General features: G+C 39.0%; 1 protein-coding gene across 3 annotated transcripts in view; it reads right to left on the bottom strand.

Annotated features, from left to right (window-relative positions):
* The window catches only part of LOC117394770 (matrix metalloproteinase-16), a 52,028-nt gene that overhangs the window by 13,793 nt on the left and 15,355 nt on the right, over positions 1-22,880 (bottom strand). For all 3 annotated transcript variants that reach the window (XM_033993313.3, XM_033993314.3, XM_059020174.1), the window contains 3 exons: positions 19,473-19,777; positions 12,507-12,668; positions 7,816-8,018 (listed from right to left, as the gene is read on the bottom strand). In XM_033993313.3, coding sequence (XP_033849204.2) covers positions 7,816-8,018; positions 12,507-12,668; positions 19,473-19,777 — 670 coding nt within the window. The remainder of the gene's footprint in view (positions 1-7,815; positions 8,019-12,506; positions 12,669-19,472; positions 19,778-22,880) is intronic.

Genomic DNA, 22,880 nt, shown 5'->3' with positions numbered 1-22,880 from the left:
TGTTTCCGCAGCTCTTAGTAGCTAACCCAATGCACCAATCACCTAGACCCAACTTGTCCAACCTTTCTGACTGAAAGGACAATATTGATGACTAGTTCTTAATGGGCCCTAAAAAGCACACAGATCACAAAGCAAAATAAATGTATTCAGAATTTATTGTGCTCATTAAACAGATTACTGCTTCAGTACTTTGGTGCTCATTAAGCAGGTTACATGTTTAAACACAACATTTAAACACAACATTTGTTTTTTCACTTTGACTTGTTTCCAACAAAATATACCAAACTGTCCAGCCCTCCCCCCTCAAATCAAGAAAGCCAGATTGTGTAGCTCAAAAAGCCATACAGGGCTCAGGACCCAGCGGTTGGAAGACTATGACCTAGGCCGGGGGCGGCCAAAGTTGGCCCTTCCACTTCTGGTCTTTGTTCCATCGCTGTTCTAAATGGTTTAATTGAACCAACTAAGCCTCCACCCAGACCCTGTAGTTTGTGATCTCATTTTACCTGTTAAACCTGGTGTGAAATGGCCCTCCAGAACTGTGATTGGATACTATTCCAGGTCAAGCTGGCAGCAGACCCTCCGGAGGCGACGGCGGAAGAGGACCTTCGGGAGGCGACGGTGGCAGCGGAGCCTCAGGAGGCGACGGTGGGAGGGGAGCCCCTGGCTATGAAGGCGACAGCGGGAGCTCCACTTTTCCCCCTGGTGAAGGTGGAGGCAGCTCCTGCTTCTCTCCTCCAGGTGGTGGTGGATAGAGGAGGCAGAGGCACTTCCCCTTCTGGCTGCAAGCCAGGGGCTCCTCCCCTTCTGGCTGTAAAGACGGCAGGGGCTCCTCCCCTTCTGGCTGCAAAGACGGCAGGGGCTCCTCCTTTTCTGGCTGCAAAGGCGGCAGGGGATCCTCCCCTTCTGGCTGCGAAGGCAGCAGGGGCTCCTCCCCTTCTGGCTGCAAAGACGGCAGGGGTTCCTCCCATTCTGGCTGCAAAGGCGGCAGGGGCTCCTCCCCTTCTGGCTGCGAAGATGGCAGGGGCTCCTCCCCTTCCGGCTGCAAAGGCGGCAGGGGCTCCTCCCCTTCTGGCTGCGAAGATGGCAGGGGCTCCTCCCTTTCTGGCTGCGAAGGCGGCAGGGCCTCCTCCCCTTCTGGCTGCGAAGGCGGCAGGGCCTCCTCCCCTTCTGGCTGCAAAGGCGGCAGGGACTCCTCCCCTTCTGGCTGCAAAGACGGCAGGGGCTCCTCCCCTTCTGGCTGCAAAGGCGGCAGGGGCTCCTCCCCTTCTGGCTGCGAAGATGGCAGGGGCTCCTCCCCTTCCGGCTGCAAAGGCGGCAGGTGCTCCTCCCCTTCTGGCTGCGAAGATGGCAGGGGCTCCTCCCTTTCTGGCTGCGAAGGCGGCAGGGCCTCCTCCCCTTCTGGCTGCGAAGGCTGCAGGGCCTCCTCCCCTTCTGGCTGCAAAGGCGGCAGGGACTCCTCCCCTTCTGGCTGCAAAGGCGGCAGGGGCTCCTACCCTTCTGGCTGCAGTGGGGGGACCAGCAGACATGCTCCCTCTGCTGGCAGAGATGGAACCAGCAGGCATTCTCCTTCTGCTGGTGAAGGCGGGACCAGCCGGCACTCTCCGTCTGCTTGTGGCGGTGGTGGAGACAGAAGCAGCTCCTGCTGCTCTGCTCCTGCCATTGGATGTGGCGGAGGCAGAGGCAGCAGGCATTCTTCTGGTGGGAGGGGGCAGTTAGCTGGGAAATGCCCCCACTCCCCACAGATGCAGCAACAGTACTGCACACCCATGCTGTGGAGGAGGGCTTCCCAACCAACCTCCTCCTGTGGCTGTAGCCCTGGTTCCACCTCCTCTTCCTGAGGTGGGGAGTGGTAGTAGTCCGGCGACACGTGCCCGACCTCGCCAACTTCCACGTGTGGCAGGGATGGCTGTAGTGGTGACATCAGGCCAGCAGCAGGAAGGAAAACACAGGCAGTACTGGAGGGCAAAAGACCCACCGTGCGCCGTTTATTTAAATAATAAAAACAAATCAAATAAAAGGTTTTAACAAAACAAATACTGATCACAGAGCAAAATAAAAGTTTAAACAAATAATCACGAACACAATAACAAATAAATATTCCGGGTCAGGCTAGGCAAATCGCCTTCACTGTTCCTAGATTTAATTTATTTTAGTTTTGTTTCTGTCATCTTCTCCGCTCTCGTTCCTCCTCTCAAACACTCACCCCGAGTGCAGAGAGCTGCAGGCTTATATACAGGTGACCATCTCGCAACAATTAAACAATGAATTAACTCGGGAGATGGTCACCTTCTGCACAAGGTTTTTAATGTGGATGGGACTTCCGCCGTCATATTTATAAATAAATAATCCATAATAATAATAATAATAATAATAATAATAATAATAATAATAACTACAACAAAACAAATACAAAATAATAAATTGCACAGGGGCGGAGGGGTACCCCGTTCTATAAATAAACAATACATTTATGGGAGGGCTATGTCCCGCCCCCTTTTCATGTGCAGACCATCATGCAGTAAGACAATCACCGAAGTCATGTAAGAGAAAATGTAGTAGTTAGGAGCAGGTACCACTAAAACTATAGCAAAACCTGGAGTTCAAGGCCACTTGAAAATGATATACAGTACAGGAACGTTTCCCTTGAAATGACTGAATTCTTTGAAACATACTTTGCACAAATTTGTTTTTAGATTAAGATTATTGCCATCTTTCTTATAAGAATGTACAGAAGGTGTAATTCATTCATGGCCCTCTATGAAAAAAATTGTATTCTTTGCAATGTAAGATGGGTGTGTTCTCAACTTGTTATCCACATTTCTTTTTATATTTTATAACTGCAAAAATCTGTTACATTCTTTTGATACAACTATAATGGGAGCATATTAGTTTTAAAGAAAGCTTAAAGTCCAAATTAAATACAGGTCAAGAAAGAATTAGCCACTGTAACACATGAAATGGCTTGCTTACTGCTATTTGATTCTTCTTTTGTTGAAATAGTGATTTTGCTTTATGTTCTAAAGCTGCATCTTGGTAGCCACGCATAGTGTTGATGCATCATTCATTGTACAGATACATACAGCAAAACAAATGGAATTTGATAGGGCTTTTACTGCGGACGCCCTGTAAACAGATGAACACTATGTACCAAAAAGGAGAAAAAGAAGTTTCCACAATAACTATACATACAGAATCCCAGACACTGGTCTTGAATGCAAACAATGTCTAGAATTCATAATCTCTACACTGCATCTATTCCAGGAACTAGGAAGGAAAATAATTTCAATAAATTTCTAAATCTGGCTGCCATGAGGAACTGTCTATGTGGATTGGTCACACGTGACTGTGTTCCCATCCACTGAAAGACAGATTAATAAGCAGTTTCCTGTCGCAAAACTCCAGTCTCACATTTTTTTTGTGTGTGACTACAACAATCCTGAGGCCCAATTTGTACAGAGGAAATATGCAAATATACTATATACTGGCAGAATAATAATAATCAAAGAGGTTTGCTAGTCTTTCCTGCAGCTTTGACCCTGCACCGAAGTCTGTGCCAGACACCTGGGATATATTAGAGCTTAAATGAAGCTTTTAGCATTCTGAAGCAGCACATTCTGACATGTCGTTTTTCTTCTGTGTCCGGTGGCACCAAAAGTTATGTTGTTAAAGGAACACTTGTCTTGAATGTAACTGAAGATGTTTATTACCCATACAAAAAACTTTCTCTATTGTAATTCCCTTTTCCAATTAAGGCAAAGCTCTACAGCAAATCCTGCTCAAATGGTCTCTGGTCATGTTTAAAGAAACAGTATAAAAGGGAATTAGTTCCGCAAATCCCATCTCAGCTACCGACGCACTGTGTACATTGAAGATATTCCAGATTGTAGCCAATGGATCTCCTTTCGCATGTGCTTGTCTCAATGTACCTGATAATGATCTGTCACAAGGTGTGAGGTTGGAAGAAAAGGCTAATCATTTTCAATTATCATCTTTTCTTTTTTTAAATGAGTTCAGGCAACAGCCCAGCTGGTAGTCATTTGAAGTAAATCACAACCCCCACTGAGACAGGGAGATTGAGCAGCAGTCTTCAGTATACTTGCTTTCTGAATTTCATTTGAGTCAAGCGGCTTGTTTTTCATCCTTCCAAATGAATATATACAAGTATATTTAACTTACCACAATGGAGAGCACCTTCGGTAAAAGGATTTATGGAAAAAGTTCCCTGTTTGAACCTATGACATTGATGGAACAAACACTCCAGGGAAGAAAATGAGAAGTGTGTTTGTTACAGAGAGAGAAGGAAATTTTATGTTAAGTGCTTCTTTGTAGTCTCATGCAGAGTTCAACTAAAAATATAAAATTAAACACAGCAAAAAATACAGAACATAAATAAACAGAGTGATCCCACAGCAATTTGTTTGGTCATTTCATTAACCGACAGTAGCTTTTTGGTGAAAGAAATATAGCTTCTGACATCTGATGCATATAAAAAACTGTTCATACAGTACGCCTCTAGGTCTATACTAATATAGTCACATAGTTTTTTTTTTTTTTTTTTTTTTTAAATTTAGTCGTCGCCAATTATTTTTACCCCGGTTTTCACCCAAATTTAGCATGCCCAATTATTATCTGTATCCCCGGCTCACCGCTCGCAACCCCCCCGCCGACTCAGGAAACGGAGGCTGGAACACGCGTCCTCCGAAACGTGCTCCTTCCAAGCCGTCATTTTTCGCACTGCAGATCCACAGCAATGCCACCAGACCTATAGTGCATCTGGCGGCTCCGCTGCAGAGCCACAGGCGCCCTATCGGGATTCCCCTGCCGACCTAAGCCCTCCCTACCCGGGCAGCGCTCAGCCAATTGTGCGCCGCCCCCTAGGAACTCTCGGTCACGGTCAGCTGTGACATAGCCTGGACTCGAACCTGCGATCTCCAGACTATAGGGCACATCCTGCGAGGAGCGCCTTTACTGGATGCGCCACTCGGGAGCCCCAGTCACATAGTTTCCAATCAGTTTAATTAGGTAGTGTGACAGGGTGGTGCAAGGGATGAGGCCCCGAGACAGACTGTAGTGCAAACAAAATACTTTTATTAAATAAAAGACACAAAATAAACAGGCACAAGGGCCAAACAAAAGGTTTTTAAAACACAAACAATAAACACAAAGTAAAACTTACAGAAAATAAATCTTCCAGGCTGAGCTTTGCCTTCACTGGACTGCACAAATAAAAAAAATAAAAAAAAACACACACAAAAGCATTGCAGCCAACAGGAACATTATCACCTGGTTCATATTATACCCCTCATATGGTTCATATCCTAACACCCGCACCACATACGTAACCACCTTGTTCAGCACCACTTATCAAGTGTTTTGTGTTTTACCAGCTGAAGCTTAACCATTTCAGTCACTGTGTGCCGTCTGGCATGCCCCTCAGATATTCAAACATCATTTTATTAGAATTACAAGAACTTTAGTTGTGCATTTCCACTGCAAAACAGATTGCTACATATGTTATAACACAACATAGATAATACAATAATTGTGCTTGGTATTTTTGAAACTTATATAAAGCTCTAGGTGATTCTTTAAATATCTATGCTCTGGACGAGTATTACTGTATTTCCTGCTGGGGACGCAGACCTCTCAGAGGATGTAATACACTTGATGTACCTACAGTACTTTGGGGGTATGTAGAAACAGTTCTGTATGTTATTTACGTTTTGCACGTATCTAGAGAACTGCTTGTGACGAAAGTTGCAAAAGTCAGCACACATTTTTGAATGTATCATAAGTCTTTATGTATGTCATTTAAGAGTCATTTTAGAAAAATGCTTGTCTAATTATAAATAATTCCTGATTTTCTACTTTCTTTTTTTCTTTTTTTAAACACCTTGTGTACATATTGGGGCCCTATTTTACAGAAAGTGCAGTTTTTCTGAGCGGAATAAAACATAATTGAAACTAGAAAAGAACAACATAGTTATAGCAGAATCCATGAAAGGATAAACATACAACCTCAAGCATCTCTCTTAAATTCATATTGAAAAAGCCAGCACCTTAACCCACTGCCCTTTTAGCCCATATGCAGACAGGCTAAAATAACTGAATCTAGTCAATCTTGAATAAAGAAGACTACACAGCGATCTGATTGAATTCTAAAAGGTATTGACAATGTCGACCCAAGGGACTTTTTTTTGACCTGAAAAAAAAAACAAGGACCAGGGGTCACAAATGGAGATTAGAAAAAGGTGCATTCAGAACAGAAAATAGGAGGCACCTTTTTACACAGAGAATTGTGGGAGTCTGGAACCAACTCCCCAGTAATGTTGTTGAAGATGACACCCTGGGATCCTTCAAGAAGCTGCTTGATGAGATTCTGGGATCAATAAGTTACTAACAACCAAACGAGCAAGATGGGCCGAATGGCCTCCTCTCGTTTGTAAACTTTCTTATGTTCTTAAAAAAAGCATGACGTTTATTGGAATTATTACTGTGTTTAAGGAAAATAATATTTATAGGAGTGCTTTCCATTGAGAAAACACACACCCTATATTTTATATAAGGATTTGCTCTTGGAACCCTTTACACAAAAAAAATATTGTAGCCAAAGAAGAAATGAAAACCGTCTGGCTTTCAAATCCACATACATACCAACAGGTGTTGAAATTTCCTATATTCCAATTTCTTGGAATGTAATTTTCTTCTGACCGTGGCTAAATACGCTAGCCAGGAAGACAGGTGCTTTACATTTCAGTGCTAGAAATTTTCCAACCAGAGTTCAACCAGCTAGCAGACTGCCAATTCTCCTGAGGCAGGATCCTGACACCTATACATATAAACTGGAATAAAAATGAAGGGGCAAGGAAAATGGTGTTGCCAGATGTCTCATAGAATCAATGTCAGCAAGTTACATCTATTTTAATAAGTAAAGGGAAACCTGTTCTGCCTAAAAAGCAGTACCAGAGTTATGAATTTATCCGTCTGCACAGACTGACCCAAAAATGAGTGTGACCTGCTGCTGAAACACACAATGCATAGCACCTGGGTACTGTTCGAGTGGCAACAGGTGTGTCTTGACTAGTGTTGTAAGTTTCTATGAATTTGGGCACTAAAGCACATCTGTTATTTTTGAGTGGTTTCCAGTTCTAGTCTTCTGCACACCAGGGAGACAGACTTGATGGACACATTGATCAAACCAGCCACTGCACTGAGGAGCGAGCCAGCATGGGCACCCACTGTGAAATCACAGAGATCCTTCTGCTTTCACATACGTTTTGCTGAACAGTTTCACACAACTCTCACACAGTTACTAGTTACACCAGTTTGTTAGTCAGTCGATGTACAAAACTGAAGTATTCTAGCTACTCTGCAATCTTCCATGCACTCTGGATTAGTGCAATAGACAAATAGCTTGGTAGCATTTATGATTTGTTCTGGAGATGGTATAGGATATTTGGAGGACCCCGTCCTTACTTATTTGTGGGAGTTAAGAACATGGTTCCAATGCACCACACAACAAGGGATCTATTACCATGCCAATAGAGGGTTTAATGCAGTGCCATACATCCTACACAGAATGTTTATTTATGTTTCACTTACACTGCTACCATAGAATATACTGGCACTTTAGATTCTCTTTACAAAGAGCTTATCAAGAATTACAAGCGAGGCTTGTTGATATTAAAGCTCCACACATAAATGGGTGCATGCCTGGAAAACGTATCCCAGTAACAAACCAGTCTTTAGGTATTTAAAGAATGGATGTAGAAACGCAGGCACTCAAACTCAGGTTCATACAGCTCAGCCTCCTACCTTGAAAACAAACATCTCCCGGCGAAGAATGGCCAGAGTATTGAAGTTCCCATCGCAGATGTCGGGTTTGGCACCGGGATAAGAAGGTGGCCGTGGAAGTTTGGGTTGCCGGTTGGTCTTCCGCAGATCCGGGGTTGGGTTTGAGCGCTGTGGCGGGATAGTGGGAAGAGGTCTTGTGGGTTGTGGAATCTTGTCTGGTGGACCTTGTGGAAGACAAAGAAGCACCAGACATGTTAGCATTTATAATTCTGCTGCAGTCTACCAACATCATCTTATGGAAGCATAAGCATATTCACCATGCCTATATGTAAATATTGTAGAAGGTAATTTTAGGCTGCTTTCATGTACTTATGTCATGGATATATTAGTGTATAATATAAAAACAGTCAAACAAAGCAAATGTATGGAATTCTCTAACCTAATAAGGAATGCTAGTCTTTTAAAGTCTTTTAAAGATAAATAATATGATTTATGTGTGCCCAGGAGACAACATAGTTAGAAAGAAGATTTCCATTGTGTGGCAGTTTCAGATTTTATTATGAGCTTTATTATAGACACCTAAGCTTGTTCCATTGTGGATAATTCTCAAATGGATCAAACTGCTATACAAAGGGTCTTTTTTCCCCATTTGCCCTTTAAATTAACACCTTGCATCATAGGAGGCTGTGTGGTCCAGTGGTTAAAGAAAAGTGCTTGTAACCAGGAGGTCCCCGCTTCAAATCCCACCTCAGCCACTGACTCATTGTGTGACCCTGAGCAAGTCCCTTAACCTCCTTGTGCTCCGTCTTTCAGGTGAGACGTAGTTGTAAGTGACAATGCAGCTGATGCATAGTTCACACACCCTAGTCTCTGTAAGTTGCCTTGCATAAAGGCGTCTGCTAAATAAACAAATAATAGAGGGCTTTAACATTATACGTATTTTGGTAGCCCTTTACAATAGGTGAAAAAAATGTTCACGTATTTACTCAATTTGAACAAACATTTTATTTTTGACTGAACTCCAACTGTTGTCATCAGTTTCTCATGAATTTTATACTAATGCTGCTGAATGAACCTGTTATTGGGGGAGGGTTACTCCTATAATGGAGTTAAGGAATAAATAAAAACTTTAACACACGTCCCTCTCCACGGCTAGCGATACAAACTTGGAGCTATTAGAATCATGAAGATCACCATGACAAGTACAGTAGATCACCATGACCTTCCGCTACGTATCTCCAGATTCTGATACTCTCTACAATTTGTGTATGCACATTGAGTGCTATCTGACTCTAGACCATGCAAAGTTTCTTAATAATTTCATAAGACTTTCTCTAGGTATGTGAAAGACCTTAGGCAGAAAATTATTAATTGTCATAAAGCTAGAGAAGGATATAAGAAGATTTCCAAGCATTTGAGTATCCCAATTTCAACTATTGTTTCTATTATCAAGAAGTACAAGACTCATGGTACTGTCACAACGCTACCTCGATCTGGAAGAAAGAAGGTTCTTCCACCAAGAACAAGTAGAAGAATTGTGAGGAAGATTAATAACAATCTGAGATTGACAGCTAAATATATTTAAAGTGAATTAGCTTCAAGTGGGACTGGGGTTTCCATTTCAACCATAGGTCAAGCATTGCATGGTGAAGGTCTCAATGATCGCAGGCCAAGGAAAAAGCCACTCTTAGGAAAACATCACAAGGACAATCACTTGAAGTTTGCAAAACGCCATTCAATGATGGATATGAATTCTGGTCAAAGGTTTTGTGGAGTGATGAAACGAAAATCGAGCTATTTGGTCACACTGATAGTCGTTACTTTTGGAGAAAGTCTGGTGAGGTGTACAAAAAAAAGAACACCAAACCTACTATCAAGCATGGAGATGGTAATATCCTTCTATGGGGCTGTTTTTCCTCTAATGGCACAGGAAATTTTGTTCCAATACATGGTAAAATGGATTCCACAGCATACCAAAAGATAGTGGCCAATCATCTGAAACCCTCCGCTTGGTTTAAAGCGCAACTGGACGTTCCAACACAACAACGATCCAAAGCACACATCACAATCTACTTCAGAATGGTTAAAGACAAATAAAATCAAGGTTCTGGAATGGCCTAGTCAAAGTCCCAATCTAAATCCGATTTGAGAATCTTTGGTATGAGCTGAAGAAGGCTGTGCACAAGAGAAGTCCTCGGAATTTGAATGAACTGGAACAGTTTTGCATCTATCTATCTATCTATCTATCTATCTATCTATCTATCTATCTATCTATCTATCTATCTATATATAAACAATGGTGTTATTAGCTGTGTTTCCAAAGATGAACATTTTGTGCAAATATTGTCAGCCTTTGGAATTTGCGTTTTTTTGCAAAATAATAAATTGTGCAACTTGTCACTGGCATTTTACAAGAATGGCGAGCGGGCATTCACGTAAATTAGGCACTTACTGTTGCATCCCTGCTAAGGCAGCTTCATTTTTGTTGCTATTTTACGCTCAACTGAGTCTTTCCTTCTGCTGTAGGGGAGATCACTTGTCTACTTTGCTTTTTTTGTGTTCCCAATCACTTGAATCTTTTATTATAGAAAGATCCCTTTCTCCTTCAGACACATCAGTAGCAAAACAGATGATTACAATGACATGGCAACAAAGAGACACCAGAAAAAAAATTGTGAGGGCTTTGTAGATTTGTAGGTCGTCATTGTGGCTTACTACCTGATAACATCAATCCATATTGATGCTTAGAAAGGTTAAAAAACAGTTGTTCCCTGTAGATTTCTGTTTCCCCATTGCCAACATCTGCTCACTGCAGGAATCCCATGGAGCAGTGCTGTGGTTGGAATAATGCAGCTGTATGAAGGAGCAAATGAGACACTCATTTCCCAGCACATTCCTTCATTTTGAGGATAATGACAGCCTTATTGACAAAACGCATCTGGATAGAGAAGATCGGTAGATTTGGGTGATCCCATCTTTTTAGTAGAGGCTTGGTTTTCCATATAATGTCCTTAATTGCTTAATGGTTAATTCCAAAGGTTACCCTAGTAAGTGTACGGTCTGCTGTGGAATGTTTTTTTTTTATCAGTCACACATTAAACACAGCTATTCCCAGACCAAAATGATAAATGGTGTTTTAAAAAAAAAAATCATATTTAAAAATGTCCTTTTGTAGTCAAAAATATATTCATAACAGCAATGGATAAATTGATATTATAAAAGTAAAAGATTGTAACCAATTACTAACCAAAATAGCAGACTAATCTTTCTGTGGTTTTATGAAATATGATTGTGTAAGTCTGCCAAGAAAACTCTCGAACAGAAATGCTCTGGTTAAATAATTGCTAGAGGAAACAATTGTTACGGTAGTTATATTCTTCAATATCAGATATTTTAAATACATTTTAAAATATAAATGGAATGTATTTAATGCAGTGCTTACTGTAATCCCTTTTTGTCACAAAATTCACGCATGCAATATCACATAATTAGATTAACTTGAAAAATGGACAAGCTTTGATCCTATACTAGCTCAGCAATGAAAAAATGATAGGCCAGTAAACTGTCCATCCCTGGCCAAGGTTACGCAGTAAATAAAAAACGAACAGGCCAGCTTTCAAGGATTTTGCTCTGCTCCATTTTTTGCAAGCGAATATACTCCTTACTTGCTCGCGTGCAAAAACTGACTATTTAAAATCAATCCCTGCCTGGTTTTGCTCCAGAATGCATGGTCAGCTATGGTAATGCAGCACATGCCCCTTTTAATTAGGCTTCCAAACCAAAGGCTGGGGAAGCCTATTGTTATTGCTGTGTTTATTATTATTATTATTATTATTATTATTATTATTATTATTATTATTATTATTATTATTATTTTTCGGCACAAACAACATCGCAGAGTTATGAAAACACATACGTAAGTAGATGCCTATGGCTGGACAATCAGACTGGCGTCCCCAAATGAAAAAGTCACATGGTTCTACCACTATATTGGATCTTGTGGAAGTTTGGGGAATTTTTCAAAACTCTTGCCGTTAAAAACAAATTAAGGTGGAACTATGACAATGGCAGCAGATAGTGCAGCAATGGCGTATAAAAAACATATGTTCAACCGAGGTCGATTGAACAATTACTTTGCCCACTACGCTGGATTGGTGCCAAATATTCAACAATCTTCTTGTCTTATACCACATGATGATTGACAGTTATTTAAACAAATAGCACTGCTTCAGTCAACGAGATCTGTCAGAACAGGATGAAACTAAAAGTACTAACGGACCACTGAGATGACTGACAGCGACCCCCAGCCATTCAAAGCGGAACGGAGACGGGACAGACAGCAAGTATAAAAACTACACAAATTATAGGTGATTTCTAAATGATTATTTTTGGTAAGAAAATAAAAAATAGCAAGTGGTTTTACCAACATTTATCGTATATAAATTTATTTCAGTCAAACTCATATTTTTTGGGAATGCGACGTTTAACTAGCTTTACCGATTACAATCGAAAAGTAACAAGTCTAGGTCATTATTTTCAAGCTAATTTCACAGTCACTACCTGTTCCTCCTGCTGTTAGTCCTGCAAAACATCATTTCAGATTTTTATATAGAGCTATAACAAACATGTTTTATACAAGCAATACCAGCCTTTTGGGACAACAGATTATGAAAATATCAAAACAATGTGTTTAAAAGGATGCAACTACATACCATAAATTTTCTGGATACCCTGCAGATCATCATTAGGCAGTTTGAAATTATCTGTTTCCATGTACTGGTAAAAAGGGGCCATAATTGCTGTGGGATCGTTGGAATGTTCAAGGCCTAAGGCATGGCCCAGTTCATGAACCGCAACCAGAAACAAATCATTTCCTGTCAAAAGAAGAAGAAAACTTCAGCAAACTGAGCTACCCACAGTTCCCAGGTACACACATGTATCGAAGGTGCTCAAGAGAGGACAGTCCTGAAAGAGAAATGAACAATTGTGCAAATTGTGATTTTAGCTACAATTTTCAATTTTTTAATTTAAATATTACTTTTTCCTGTTATTTTACTCAGTTCCTCATGATAATTGGGCCTTACTCATGTCGGTCCTACTTCTGTGCTGTTTTAGTGAGTTTGAGTCTGTCAAGTGAGTTTTGAGATTCTTGGGGTCTATTTAACTTATCTAGAACTACAGCTGATATAAATACTGCTGTCTTTGGAATGGTATAAATACTGCTGTCTTTGGAATGGTATAAATACTGCTGTCTTTGGAATTATATAAATACTGCTGTCTTTGGAATTATATAAATACTGCTGTCTTTGGAATGGTATAAATACTGCTGTCTTTGGAATTATATAAATACTGCTGTCTTTGGAATTATATAAATACTGCTGTCTTTGGAATTATATAAATACTGCTGTCTTTGGAATGGTATAAATACTGCTGTCTTTGGAATGGTATAAATACTGCTGTCTTTGGAATGGTATAAATACTGCTGTCTTTGGAATGGTATAAATACTGCTGTCTTTGGAATTATATAAATACTGCTGTCTTTGGAATGGTATAAATACTGCTGTCTTTGGAATGGTATAAATACTGCTGTCTTTGGAATTATATAAATACTGCTGTCTTTGGAATGGTATAAATACTGCTGTCTTTGGAATTATATAAATACTGCTGTCTTTGGAATTATATAAATACTGCTGTCTTTGGAATGGTATAAATACTGCTGTCTTTGGAATTATATAAATACTGCTGTCTTTGGAATGGTATAAATACTGCTGTCTTTGGAATGGTATAAATACTGCTGTCTTTGGAATTATATAAATACTGCTGTCTTTGGAATGGTATAAATACTGCTGTCTTTGGAATGGTATAAATACTGCTGTCTTTGGAATTATATAAATACTGCTGTCTTTGGAATGGTATAAATACTGCTGTCTTTGGAATGGTATAAATACTGCTGTCTTTGGAATTATATAAATACTGCTGTCTTTGGAATGGTATAAATACTGCTGTCTTTGGAATGGTATAAATACTGCTGTCTTTGGAATTATATAAATACTGCTGTCTTTGGAATGGTATAAATACTGCTGTCTTTGGAATGATATAAATACTGCTGTCTTTGGAATGGTATAAATACTGCTGTCTTTGGAATGGTATAAATACTGCTGTCTTTGGAATGGTATAAATACTGCTGTCTTTGGAATTATATAAATACTGCTGTCTTTGGAATGGTATAAATACTGCTGTCTTTGGAATTATATAAATACTGCTGTCTTTGGAAAACCAACATTTCTAACAGTGCCTCTGAGTCTCTGTATTTAGACTCTCTTGTCTTCAACGTTAGAAAAAAGAAGGAACATCAAGAAACCCAACCAACAGTAAACCAAAAGGTACAATCAAACCTAGAACATAACCCCATAACCATTGTGTGTTCATTCATATATGGCATTTAAAAAAAAACTGAAAAGTATATTCATCAATAAGCCTATGGTTCTGAATTATGTTTGCAACCCCACATTTGGAAACAATGCTAACCTTGATCTACACACTAAATCTATTTCTGGATTAAGACTGCACTTGGCTTCAAAATACAGGCTACATGCAGTCAGTGTTTCCATAGATGAAGCCACGTAATAACGTCTATATTCTACACAAAATACACTTCAATCAAAAAACCCAGCTACAAGTCTCTCCATGTTCACATAAAATGAAGTAAATTGGGTACTGGAAAGTTATACTGTTTACATTTGTAAGATAAGGATTAGTTTTTTTAAGGGTTAGTTTTTAATGCAATTTTTCTACTTATATGTTTTTTATGAAAACACAAATGTTTATACTATACCTACAGTACATAGCAAAGAGACACACTAGGGAATCATTGCACATATTTGTGTGGAAAAAAGGCCACAAACGGTTAGTTAACCACACTGCAAGAAAAATATGCAATTTCTTGAAGAAAAAATATATCTACTTGCGCTACCACATTGGTTAATCAACCAGACACTTTTTAGGCTGCTAAAGTGAACAGAATTCCACATTGCTAATGTCTCTGGTTAATCAACCAGACACTTTTTAGGCTGCTAAAGTGAACAAAATTCCACATTGCTTTAGATAATTGCAAGGCACAACACACTTAACAAGATAAGAGTATGCAAGCTATTTAAAATCAGTTGACTTGCAAAAAGATAGCATTGAGAAAGTTAGAACATTAGGTATAACCTAAAATGCACTGCTGCAGATAAAAGGCTAAATTGCAAAGCACAGCAAAGCAAATAGGTAACACCCCCCATTTTTTACGCTCCCTGTGTTTCAAATGTCAGGTGATAAACTAGTATGACTTCAAAGGAACTTTTTCCCCTAATCCATTTGTAAAGGTGTGAAATATGTGTCACATCCCAGTGCCAGTCTCCTAAATCTGTTGAATACAGATGACTACAGCAATCCGGATAACTGCTGTTTTGCAAGTCAGTAACTAATTTGATGGCCCTTGGTTCTAAATAACAAATGCATCCTGTGTTAGTTGATCATTTGACAGTTACGAACAGACTGATAGACAGATGAAAAAAAACACACATAAAAAAGAAACCAATTCTTTAAGAATCACATTAATTCAAACATTGCTTTAGAGACAAAAATATATATATTTAAATTGGATAAAGCAGCTGTGTCAGATTCAGAACCGGCCAAGATGCAGCAGCGAGAGTTGTACTGTAAATTATATAGTAGTGCAACAGTATGTGGAAACTGCTTGATTTATTGTAGTAGCAGTTTTATCCCAAATGTTTTAACTGTAAATTCCACCACAAACATCATACATCTAAGACACTGACCGATGGCAATTAAATTAAACTCCATGGCAGTGCATAACAACTTAGAACATGTTAGACATGAGGCGAGACACGAGGATGAGTTTAATAATTAATTTCCACAACTTAGGTAGCTTTAAGCACATCCCTTAATTGATAAAAAAAAAGTTCCTTTAAATTTACATTCACAACCTACCGAATGTGCATTTGTGGTTTTGGTACAAAATGATATTCCTTTTGGTTGTGGGTTTTGTTTGTTTTTTTGTACGCACTTCCTGCTGACGACAAAGCTTTCCTTGTGGTGGAGGGTTTTTTTTTTTTTTCTGGGCTGTCTGACTGCTCATCTGGTGCTTTTTAAAATAGTCTAGGTCAAGAGTTGGATAAAGTTTGCAAAAAAGTACAGATTCCCTGCAGGATTTGTTTAAGAAGATCACCTTCTGTAATAATACAGCTGTGTTATCCACGCTTGCAGGAGAAAATGGCTGAAATGTATTTTCCAACCAATGCAACCAGTATAGCCTCCGATGAAATTGCTATTTATCCTTTGGTTCTACTCGGTTTTATCTGTAGAACCAGGATGTCCTTGCCCTAGTGTATTTGGTAAGTGCGAGATCTAAGGTTGAAACCTTGTCATTTTACCCTTCCATACAAAAACCTACACAGGACAAAATGGTCAGAATGTACACTAGTGTTAACATGTGTTTTACCCCATGTGCATTTTCTGATACAAGTTCAACAAAAATGTGACTGGCAGTGGTTGCCAACCTAGAATAACATTTACTTACATATAATTAGTGTCAAACTGTGAGTTTTTTCTTTTCCCACTCCTATCACCTGCTGTGTGCTTCTTGTTTTGTTGAAGGAATCTCCACTTCGGCCATCATAAAGAAAGTGTAGCCACACTTCTGTTTAACAAGTTAATGTCAGTTCAGGAGTCCTAATGCAGTCTAGCAGGGTTTTCCCATGGGAATTTATGGCAAAGCATATCAATGCGATACGGAGAGATAAAGGCTTTACCCCCCCCCCCCCCCCCCCCCCAAATCTAACCATACTGTTAATTGTTACCAATTTGTTCCCATGGGCTCTATCATTATTAACATGTTTATATTATCAAAATGCTCTGACCTACTTTCTTGTTGAACTACTGCAATAAACAGAAGCAAGGATTTGTCTCATAAACAGGGGGCATTACTGTAAAAAAAATTACTCCTGGGTTATGTCTACATTTAATTGCACTGATTTAACACATAGTAATATAAATGAGTGGCCATGTTCAAAATTAATGTGGATACAAAATAAATAAATACATAAATAAATAAAACTATGTTTGAATTAATGTGATTCTTAAAAAATTGGTTTCTTTTTATGTGTGTTTTTTTTTCATCTGTTCATCAGTCTGTTCGTAACTGTCAAATGATCAACTAACACAGGATGCATCGGTTATTAGAACCAAGGGCCATCAAATTAGTTACTGACTTGCAAAACAGCAGTTATCCGGATTGCTGTAGTCATCTATTCAACAGATTTAGGAGACTGGCACTGGGATGTGACACATATTTCACACCTTTACAAATGGATTAGGGGAAACAGTGCCTTTGAAGTCAAACTAGTTTATCACCTGACATTTGAAACACAGGGAGTGTTAAAAATGGGGGGTGTTACCTATTTTCTTTGCTGTGCTTTGCAATTTAGCCTTTTATCTGCAGCAGTGCATTTTAGGTTATGTTTATTTAGCAGACACCTTTATCCAAGGCGACTTACAGAGACTAGGGTGTGTGAACTATGCATCAGCTGCAGAGTCACTTACAATTACGTCTCACCCGAAAGACGGAGCACAAGGAGGTTAAGTGACTTGCTCAGGGTCTCACAATGAGTAAGTGGCTGAGGTGGGATTTGAACCGGGGACCTCCTGGTTACAAGCCCATTTCTTTAACCACTGGACCACACAGCCTCCCATACCTTATATGGTTAGGTTATACCTAATGTTCTAACTTTCTCAATGCTATCTTTTTGCAAGTCAACTGATTTTAAATAGCTTGCATACTCTTATCTTGTTAAGTGTGTTGTGCCTTGCAATTATCTAAAGCAATGTGGAATTCTGTTCACTTTAGCAGCCTAATACAATTTGTATTTATTAGCTACACATGTGATGCATGTTTAAGTGTGTTGTTGGTCTGGAGGTGATACAAGTGCTGTGGCTATTCTACTGTATTTATTTTGAGTTACACTGAGGAAGCGGCTTTACCATAAACCACTGTAACAAATAATATATTACTTATTCTATTTCCATCAATGGTTAGGTATCTCATTATTCCAACATGAATATATGATTACAATAATAAATGACGTGGACATGAATGATAGGGAGCCAGCTGCAAAACCTGTACTTGCAATGCCAATGCAATGATTAAAAATCAAATTTAAAATTTCTCTCTCAAGCAAGATTTCCAAATGTCACATTTTCAAGTGTTGTCAATATGTTGACGTAACATTATTCAGCAGGTTTCATTCGACTATGAAGTGAAATTAGTTAATTCCATAGGGTGATGCAAAACCTTTGGCCATAGCTGTACATTAAACCTACAAACTAACAGGTAAAATAAAGTTGTTCCTAGGAACATTAATGTGAAATCTGAAACCCCATACTAACTCTGGAACTGCATGCCATTTTCTATACTGCTTTTACCATCAGGCATTGGGATTCAATTTACAATTGACCAATAATCTGTGAAACAAGTCATATGCACCTTGGTACAAGTGCTTCAACTACATCCTTTTCACCAGAGATCTGCATCATCCTCTGCTGGGGATAATAAATCAGTAAACTAACAACCAACTTACCACTTTATTCTTGGATTTGGAGTCACCTGAGTGTACCTTGCTCAGCTTCTAGTTTTTTGTGTATTTTTATTTATTTTCTACCCTCAATCAGTTGAAAATACTACTAATTTTGTATGGAAAGATTTGTTATATTTTCTGTGTCGCAGGCAAGATTCATTAACTGGGAATCAAACCACTGCCACTGCTGTGTCAACGCTCCTAAAGTGTATACTGTGAAGACATTTAAATAGATAAGAGTTGACACTTCAGTTAACCAGTTGGTGATGACAGGCAGGATCACACCTTTTAGTGCTTCAAGATACTGCACAACTCTGGTTTCTATTCACTCTTCTGACCTCTATTTTAAACAGCATACACTGTACTGTACACTACAGGGAAATTGCAGGCAAAGTGCCCACTCCATAGTGAATGTAAAATGTGGACAATCTGACCACAGTGTAAAATCGTGCCCACTTAGTCCTCTCCCAGCCTCTTTCAGTAGGTGTACAGTACAATGAAAGACTTGCCATGCATGTTTGAAGTTGTGATTCTTTTATTTTATTTGTCTGTCTTTCTTTGTTATGAATGTTTTCAACATGACAACCTAGTGGGAGAATGCACTGCTGAGTGGCGTAATAGAAAACTCAATATAGTAGAATTAATGGCTTTGAATCTTTTGTCAGCAGGTAATAAATAAGCATGCGGTTTCAAAGATCAACACCGTCATCTGAAACCCTCTTTTTTATTACTCATTTCATAATAGGTTACAGAATGAGTATGAAGAAATGGTTATTGTTACACAGCGCACAAGAAACATGTGGAATTATACAAAAAAAAGCACTAAATTTCATAGACAGGTTAGAGGGAACAGGTTCTTCAATGTGGGTGGAGAAGGACATTGCCACAAATTCAATTTTTGAATAGTAACATTATATATTTTACTTCAGTTAAAGTCTTTTTCAGAAAGGATTAGGATACTAAGAAAAAAACTAAAACAAAATACTAACCATAATAATAATAATAATAATAATAATAATAATAATAATAATAATATCATACCATCATGATTTGGGTTTCCTAAAGTCCACGGCTCATCTGAGTCAAAGTGTGTGTCTCCACCAATCCCTGGCCCAGGAAAATAAGCGTGTGCCAAAAATCCCCCTTCACCATCAAAAGGAGAACTGTCTCCATGGAAACCTGAAGCAAATATAATTGTAATGTCCACGTCCCTTTTGCCAGACTCCAGCTCACTGTATGGGACTTCCTGAAATGTCAGGGGGGTTACATTCTGCCACACATCGAAGGCACGGCGAATGGCTTTACGAGTTTCCGTTTCTCCTACTTTAGGAGTGACGTTCTTTATGCTGTGTAAAGACATGAAAAACAAAGAAGAGTTCCATTGTGTACTGAAATGGCACAATTACAATTCGATTTGATTTATTTAAACACGTGTTGCGTTTGAGGATGTATGTTGGAGACCTGACTACTTGCTAGGGTTTAAAAAGGTAGACTGATATATGTTACCTACTCCCTGATACATAATCTCTGTGTCTAAAACATAATCAAAATATTGCCCATTCTTATCTCAGCTCAGCATAGAGCAATTCATTATTTTGAAAACCACAACCATAACCAGAATACAATTGTTAAGAGTGATATGAAATCACGGATATACCATAGAAGTATTTTTGAATGATGTGTATTATAGTACAAATAAACAGTAGCGTCTACAAAAAAAGGATAATACACAATAGTGGCTCTTAAAATTCAATCCAGGCAGCATGGCTGAACTTTAACCTTTGGTTGTTATCATTCCCCTGCTGCTCATGACGGATGAAATCTAATTTTTAGGCAGAAGGTCTACTCAGCAATCCATCATCAGTCATCAACCCTTCCCCAATTGACATTTTATTTGAAAAGGCTAGCCCATGATAGAATTAAAAGAGGCCAGAATTTGAATAACAATCTTTATCATCCATTGCTACCACCATCAATCAAAGTTAAATTGGCCAAAAGCGTTTTTACTTCCTCTATAAAAGTGTTAATGTTATTGAAATGAATATGTCACCTCTGGTCAAATAAAGATTACATTCCTTGCTATTATTTCCCTAGAAGCATTTACCATGAAGGTGCCTCATTAATTTCTGGCCGTGTTGGATCCAACTCAAACTCCAGTATCTTATCAATATAGTAAAATATGATAGTAAAATATAGTAAAAAAGATTATTCCCAGTAGTTCTACTTTAAAATGTAATCTGAAGCTTTACAAAGCAGCCTAAAATAACACTATGTAACACATTTTTTGTTCCTGGGTAGTAAGTGTTATTTCCTAATTGCTTATGCCTCAAAAGTATAGAAAATGTCTATTATTCCCCACAAACTTTGCTTTTGTGACCAGGAGTGATATTTTGAAATTTATCTATTTCCAATGAGAAAACGGGCGAATTTGTGTCTTTTCGTTCACATAAAGTCAGAAAAAAACATATGAATCCAAATTAACATGTATTTATATTAAAGTAATACAAAAATGACTACAAAAGATTTAGAAGCGAGTAGTTTTTCGAGAATTACGATTATACTGTAAATCACTTTCACGAATTAGCCCCCAAATGTAGTCTCCCATCATGTTCTCGTTATACTGTCCTTCATTGACAGCTCATCCAGGAGCCTCAAAGCCGTGCTGCTCCATAATGGTAACAAGTACCTGTCTCTTCCCCTGGCTCACTCGGTGCACCTCAAAGAGGATTACAACAGCATCAAGACCTTGCTGGACGCCTTGAAGTATGATGAGTACGGCTGGGACCCCCGGAAGGTGCTGATGCCACCACTGCACATCAAATTGGGCCTTATGAAACAATTTGTCAGAGCTCTAGATAAGGAGTCGGCAGCCTTCAAGTACCTTCAAGACTTCTTCCCTAAGCTGTCTGAGGCAAAGGTCAAAACCGGTGTCTTCGTCGGACCACAGATAAAGAAGATCCTGGAGTGCAATGAATTCCCCAAGAAGCTCACTAGTAAGGAGAAAGCGGCTTGGAACAGCTTTGTCGCAGTGGTTTGGGCAATCACAAGGCCGAAAACTATGTGGAGCTGGTTGAGACTCTGGTGAAGAACTACGGCACAATGGACTGTAGGAAGTCCCTCAAAGTCTACATCCTTGATGCTCATCTTGATAAATTCAAGGAGAACATGGGAGCGTACTCGGAGGAGCAAGGCGAGCGCTTCCACCAGGATATACTGGACTTTGAATGCCGCTACCAAGAACAGTATAACGAGAACATGGCGGGAGACTGCATTTGGGGGCTGATTTGTGAAAGTAATTTACAGTATAATCGTAAATCTCGAAAAACTACTCACTTAGTCATTTTTGTATTACTTTAGTATAAATACATGTTAATTTGGATTCATATGTTGTTTTTTTCTGACTTTATGTGAATGAAAAGACACAAATTCACCCGTTTTCTCATTGGAAATAGGTACATTTCAAAATATCACTGCCCTGGTTACAAAAGCAAAGTTTGTGGGTAATAATAGCCATTCTCTATACTTTTGAGGCATAAGCAATTAGGAAATAACACTTACTACCCAGGAACCAAAAAAAAATAAAAAATTGTTACACAGTGTAACTAATAGTACCTATAATGAAATAACCTTTTTTTATTTTTTAACTGTTAATATCATGAATGATGAATGTTTGTATAGCTTGTTAAATTATATTAGTGCAAAAAGAAGAATTTCATTTTTGTTTCCTGAGTATAAATGGAGTAGTATATAACACTGCAGTAATTAGTAACAGCAGGAGTGTGCTTGTTTGACTTTCAGAGCAGCACAGTGCCCTATTCAAGTAACTTGGAACTGTGTTTAATTAAAAAATAAATAAATACAAATTCATGCAACGTAAAGAGCAAATTCTGGTCCATTTTTAAGTTCATAGTCAGGATTTAAGGCATAGCCAGGATTTAAGCCCTGTGGATAAAGAGTTAGGGTTGATGTCGGGTGTGCAACATTGCAGACTATGGAGAATATATTTATCTAGTGCAGGGATAGAACATGCAACAGCAATGTGAGCTTCACCTAAACTGGCTGCAAGCATGCAGGAATCCTGCCCTGAAGAGACCGCACTCTGTATGGGATAGAAAGCAGTTAAATCAGTTAAGACTGCCTGCAAAGGTGCCCAAGTTACATGGTGGAGACTAATGTCCTGTTAAGACCAGGTTCAGCATGGTTTAAAGCCATGATTTCAGAGGTGAATGGCTGGTGCATTAGTGCTGTAGTATAGAATGTTAAACTTTAAAACTAGAGCCTGTTTATTTCACAGCAGAAATACTTGTGCTGCTGAGTAACAAGGGGAATTTTTTTTAAATGGTTAGGTACATACATATTCATGTGCCACAGAAATACCAAAATCAATATTTATACGTCATTGGCAAATTCATTGCCAACAGTAGTCTTTCAGAAGCTCTCATCCTGTCA

This window comes from Acipenser ruthenus, chromosome 3, assembly GCF_902713425.1.
Source record: "Acipenser ruthenus chromosome 3, fAciRut3.2 maternal haplotype, whole genome shotgun sequence".
NCBI classification, from domain to species: domain Eukaryota; kingdom Metazoa; phylum Chordata; class Actinopteri; order Acipenseriformes; family Acipenseridae; genus Acipenser; species Acipenser ruthenus.
This window is presented reverse-complemented; position numbering and strand designations above follow the sequence as displayed.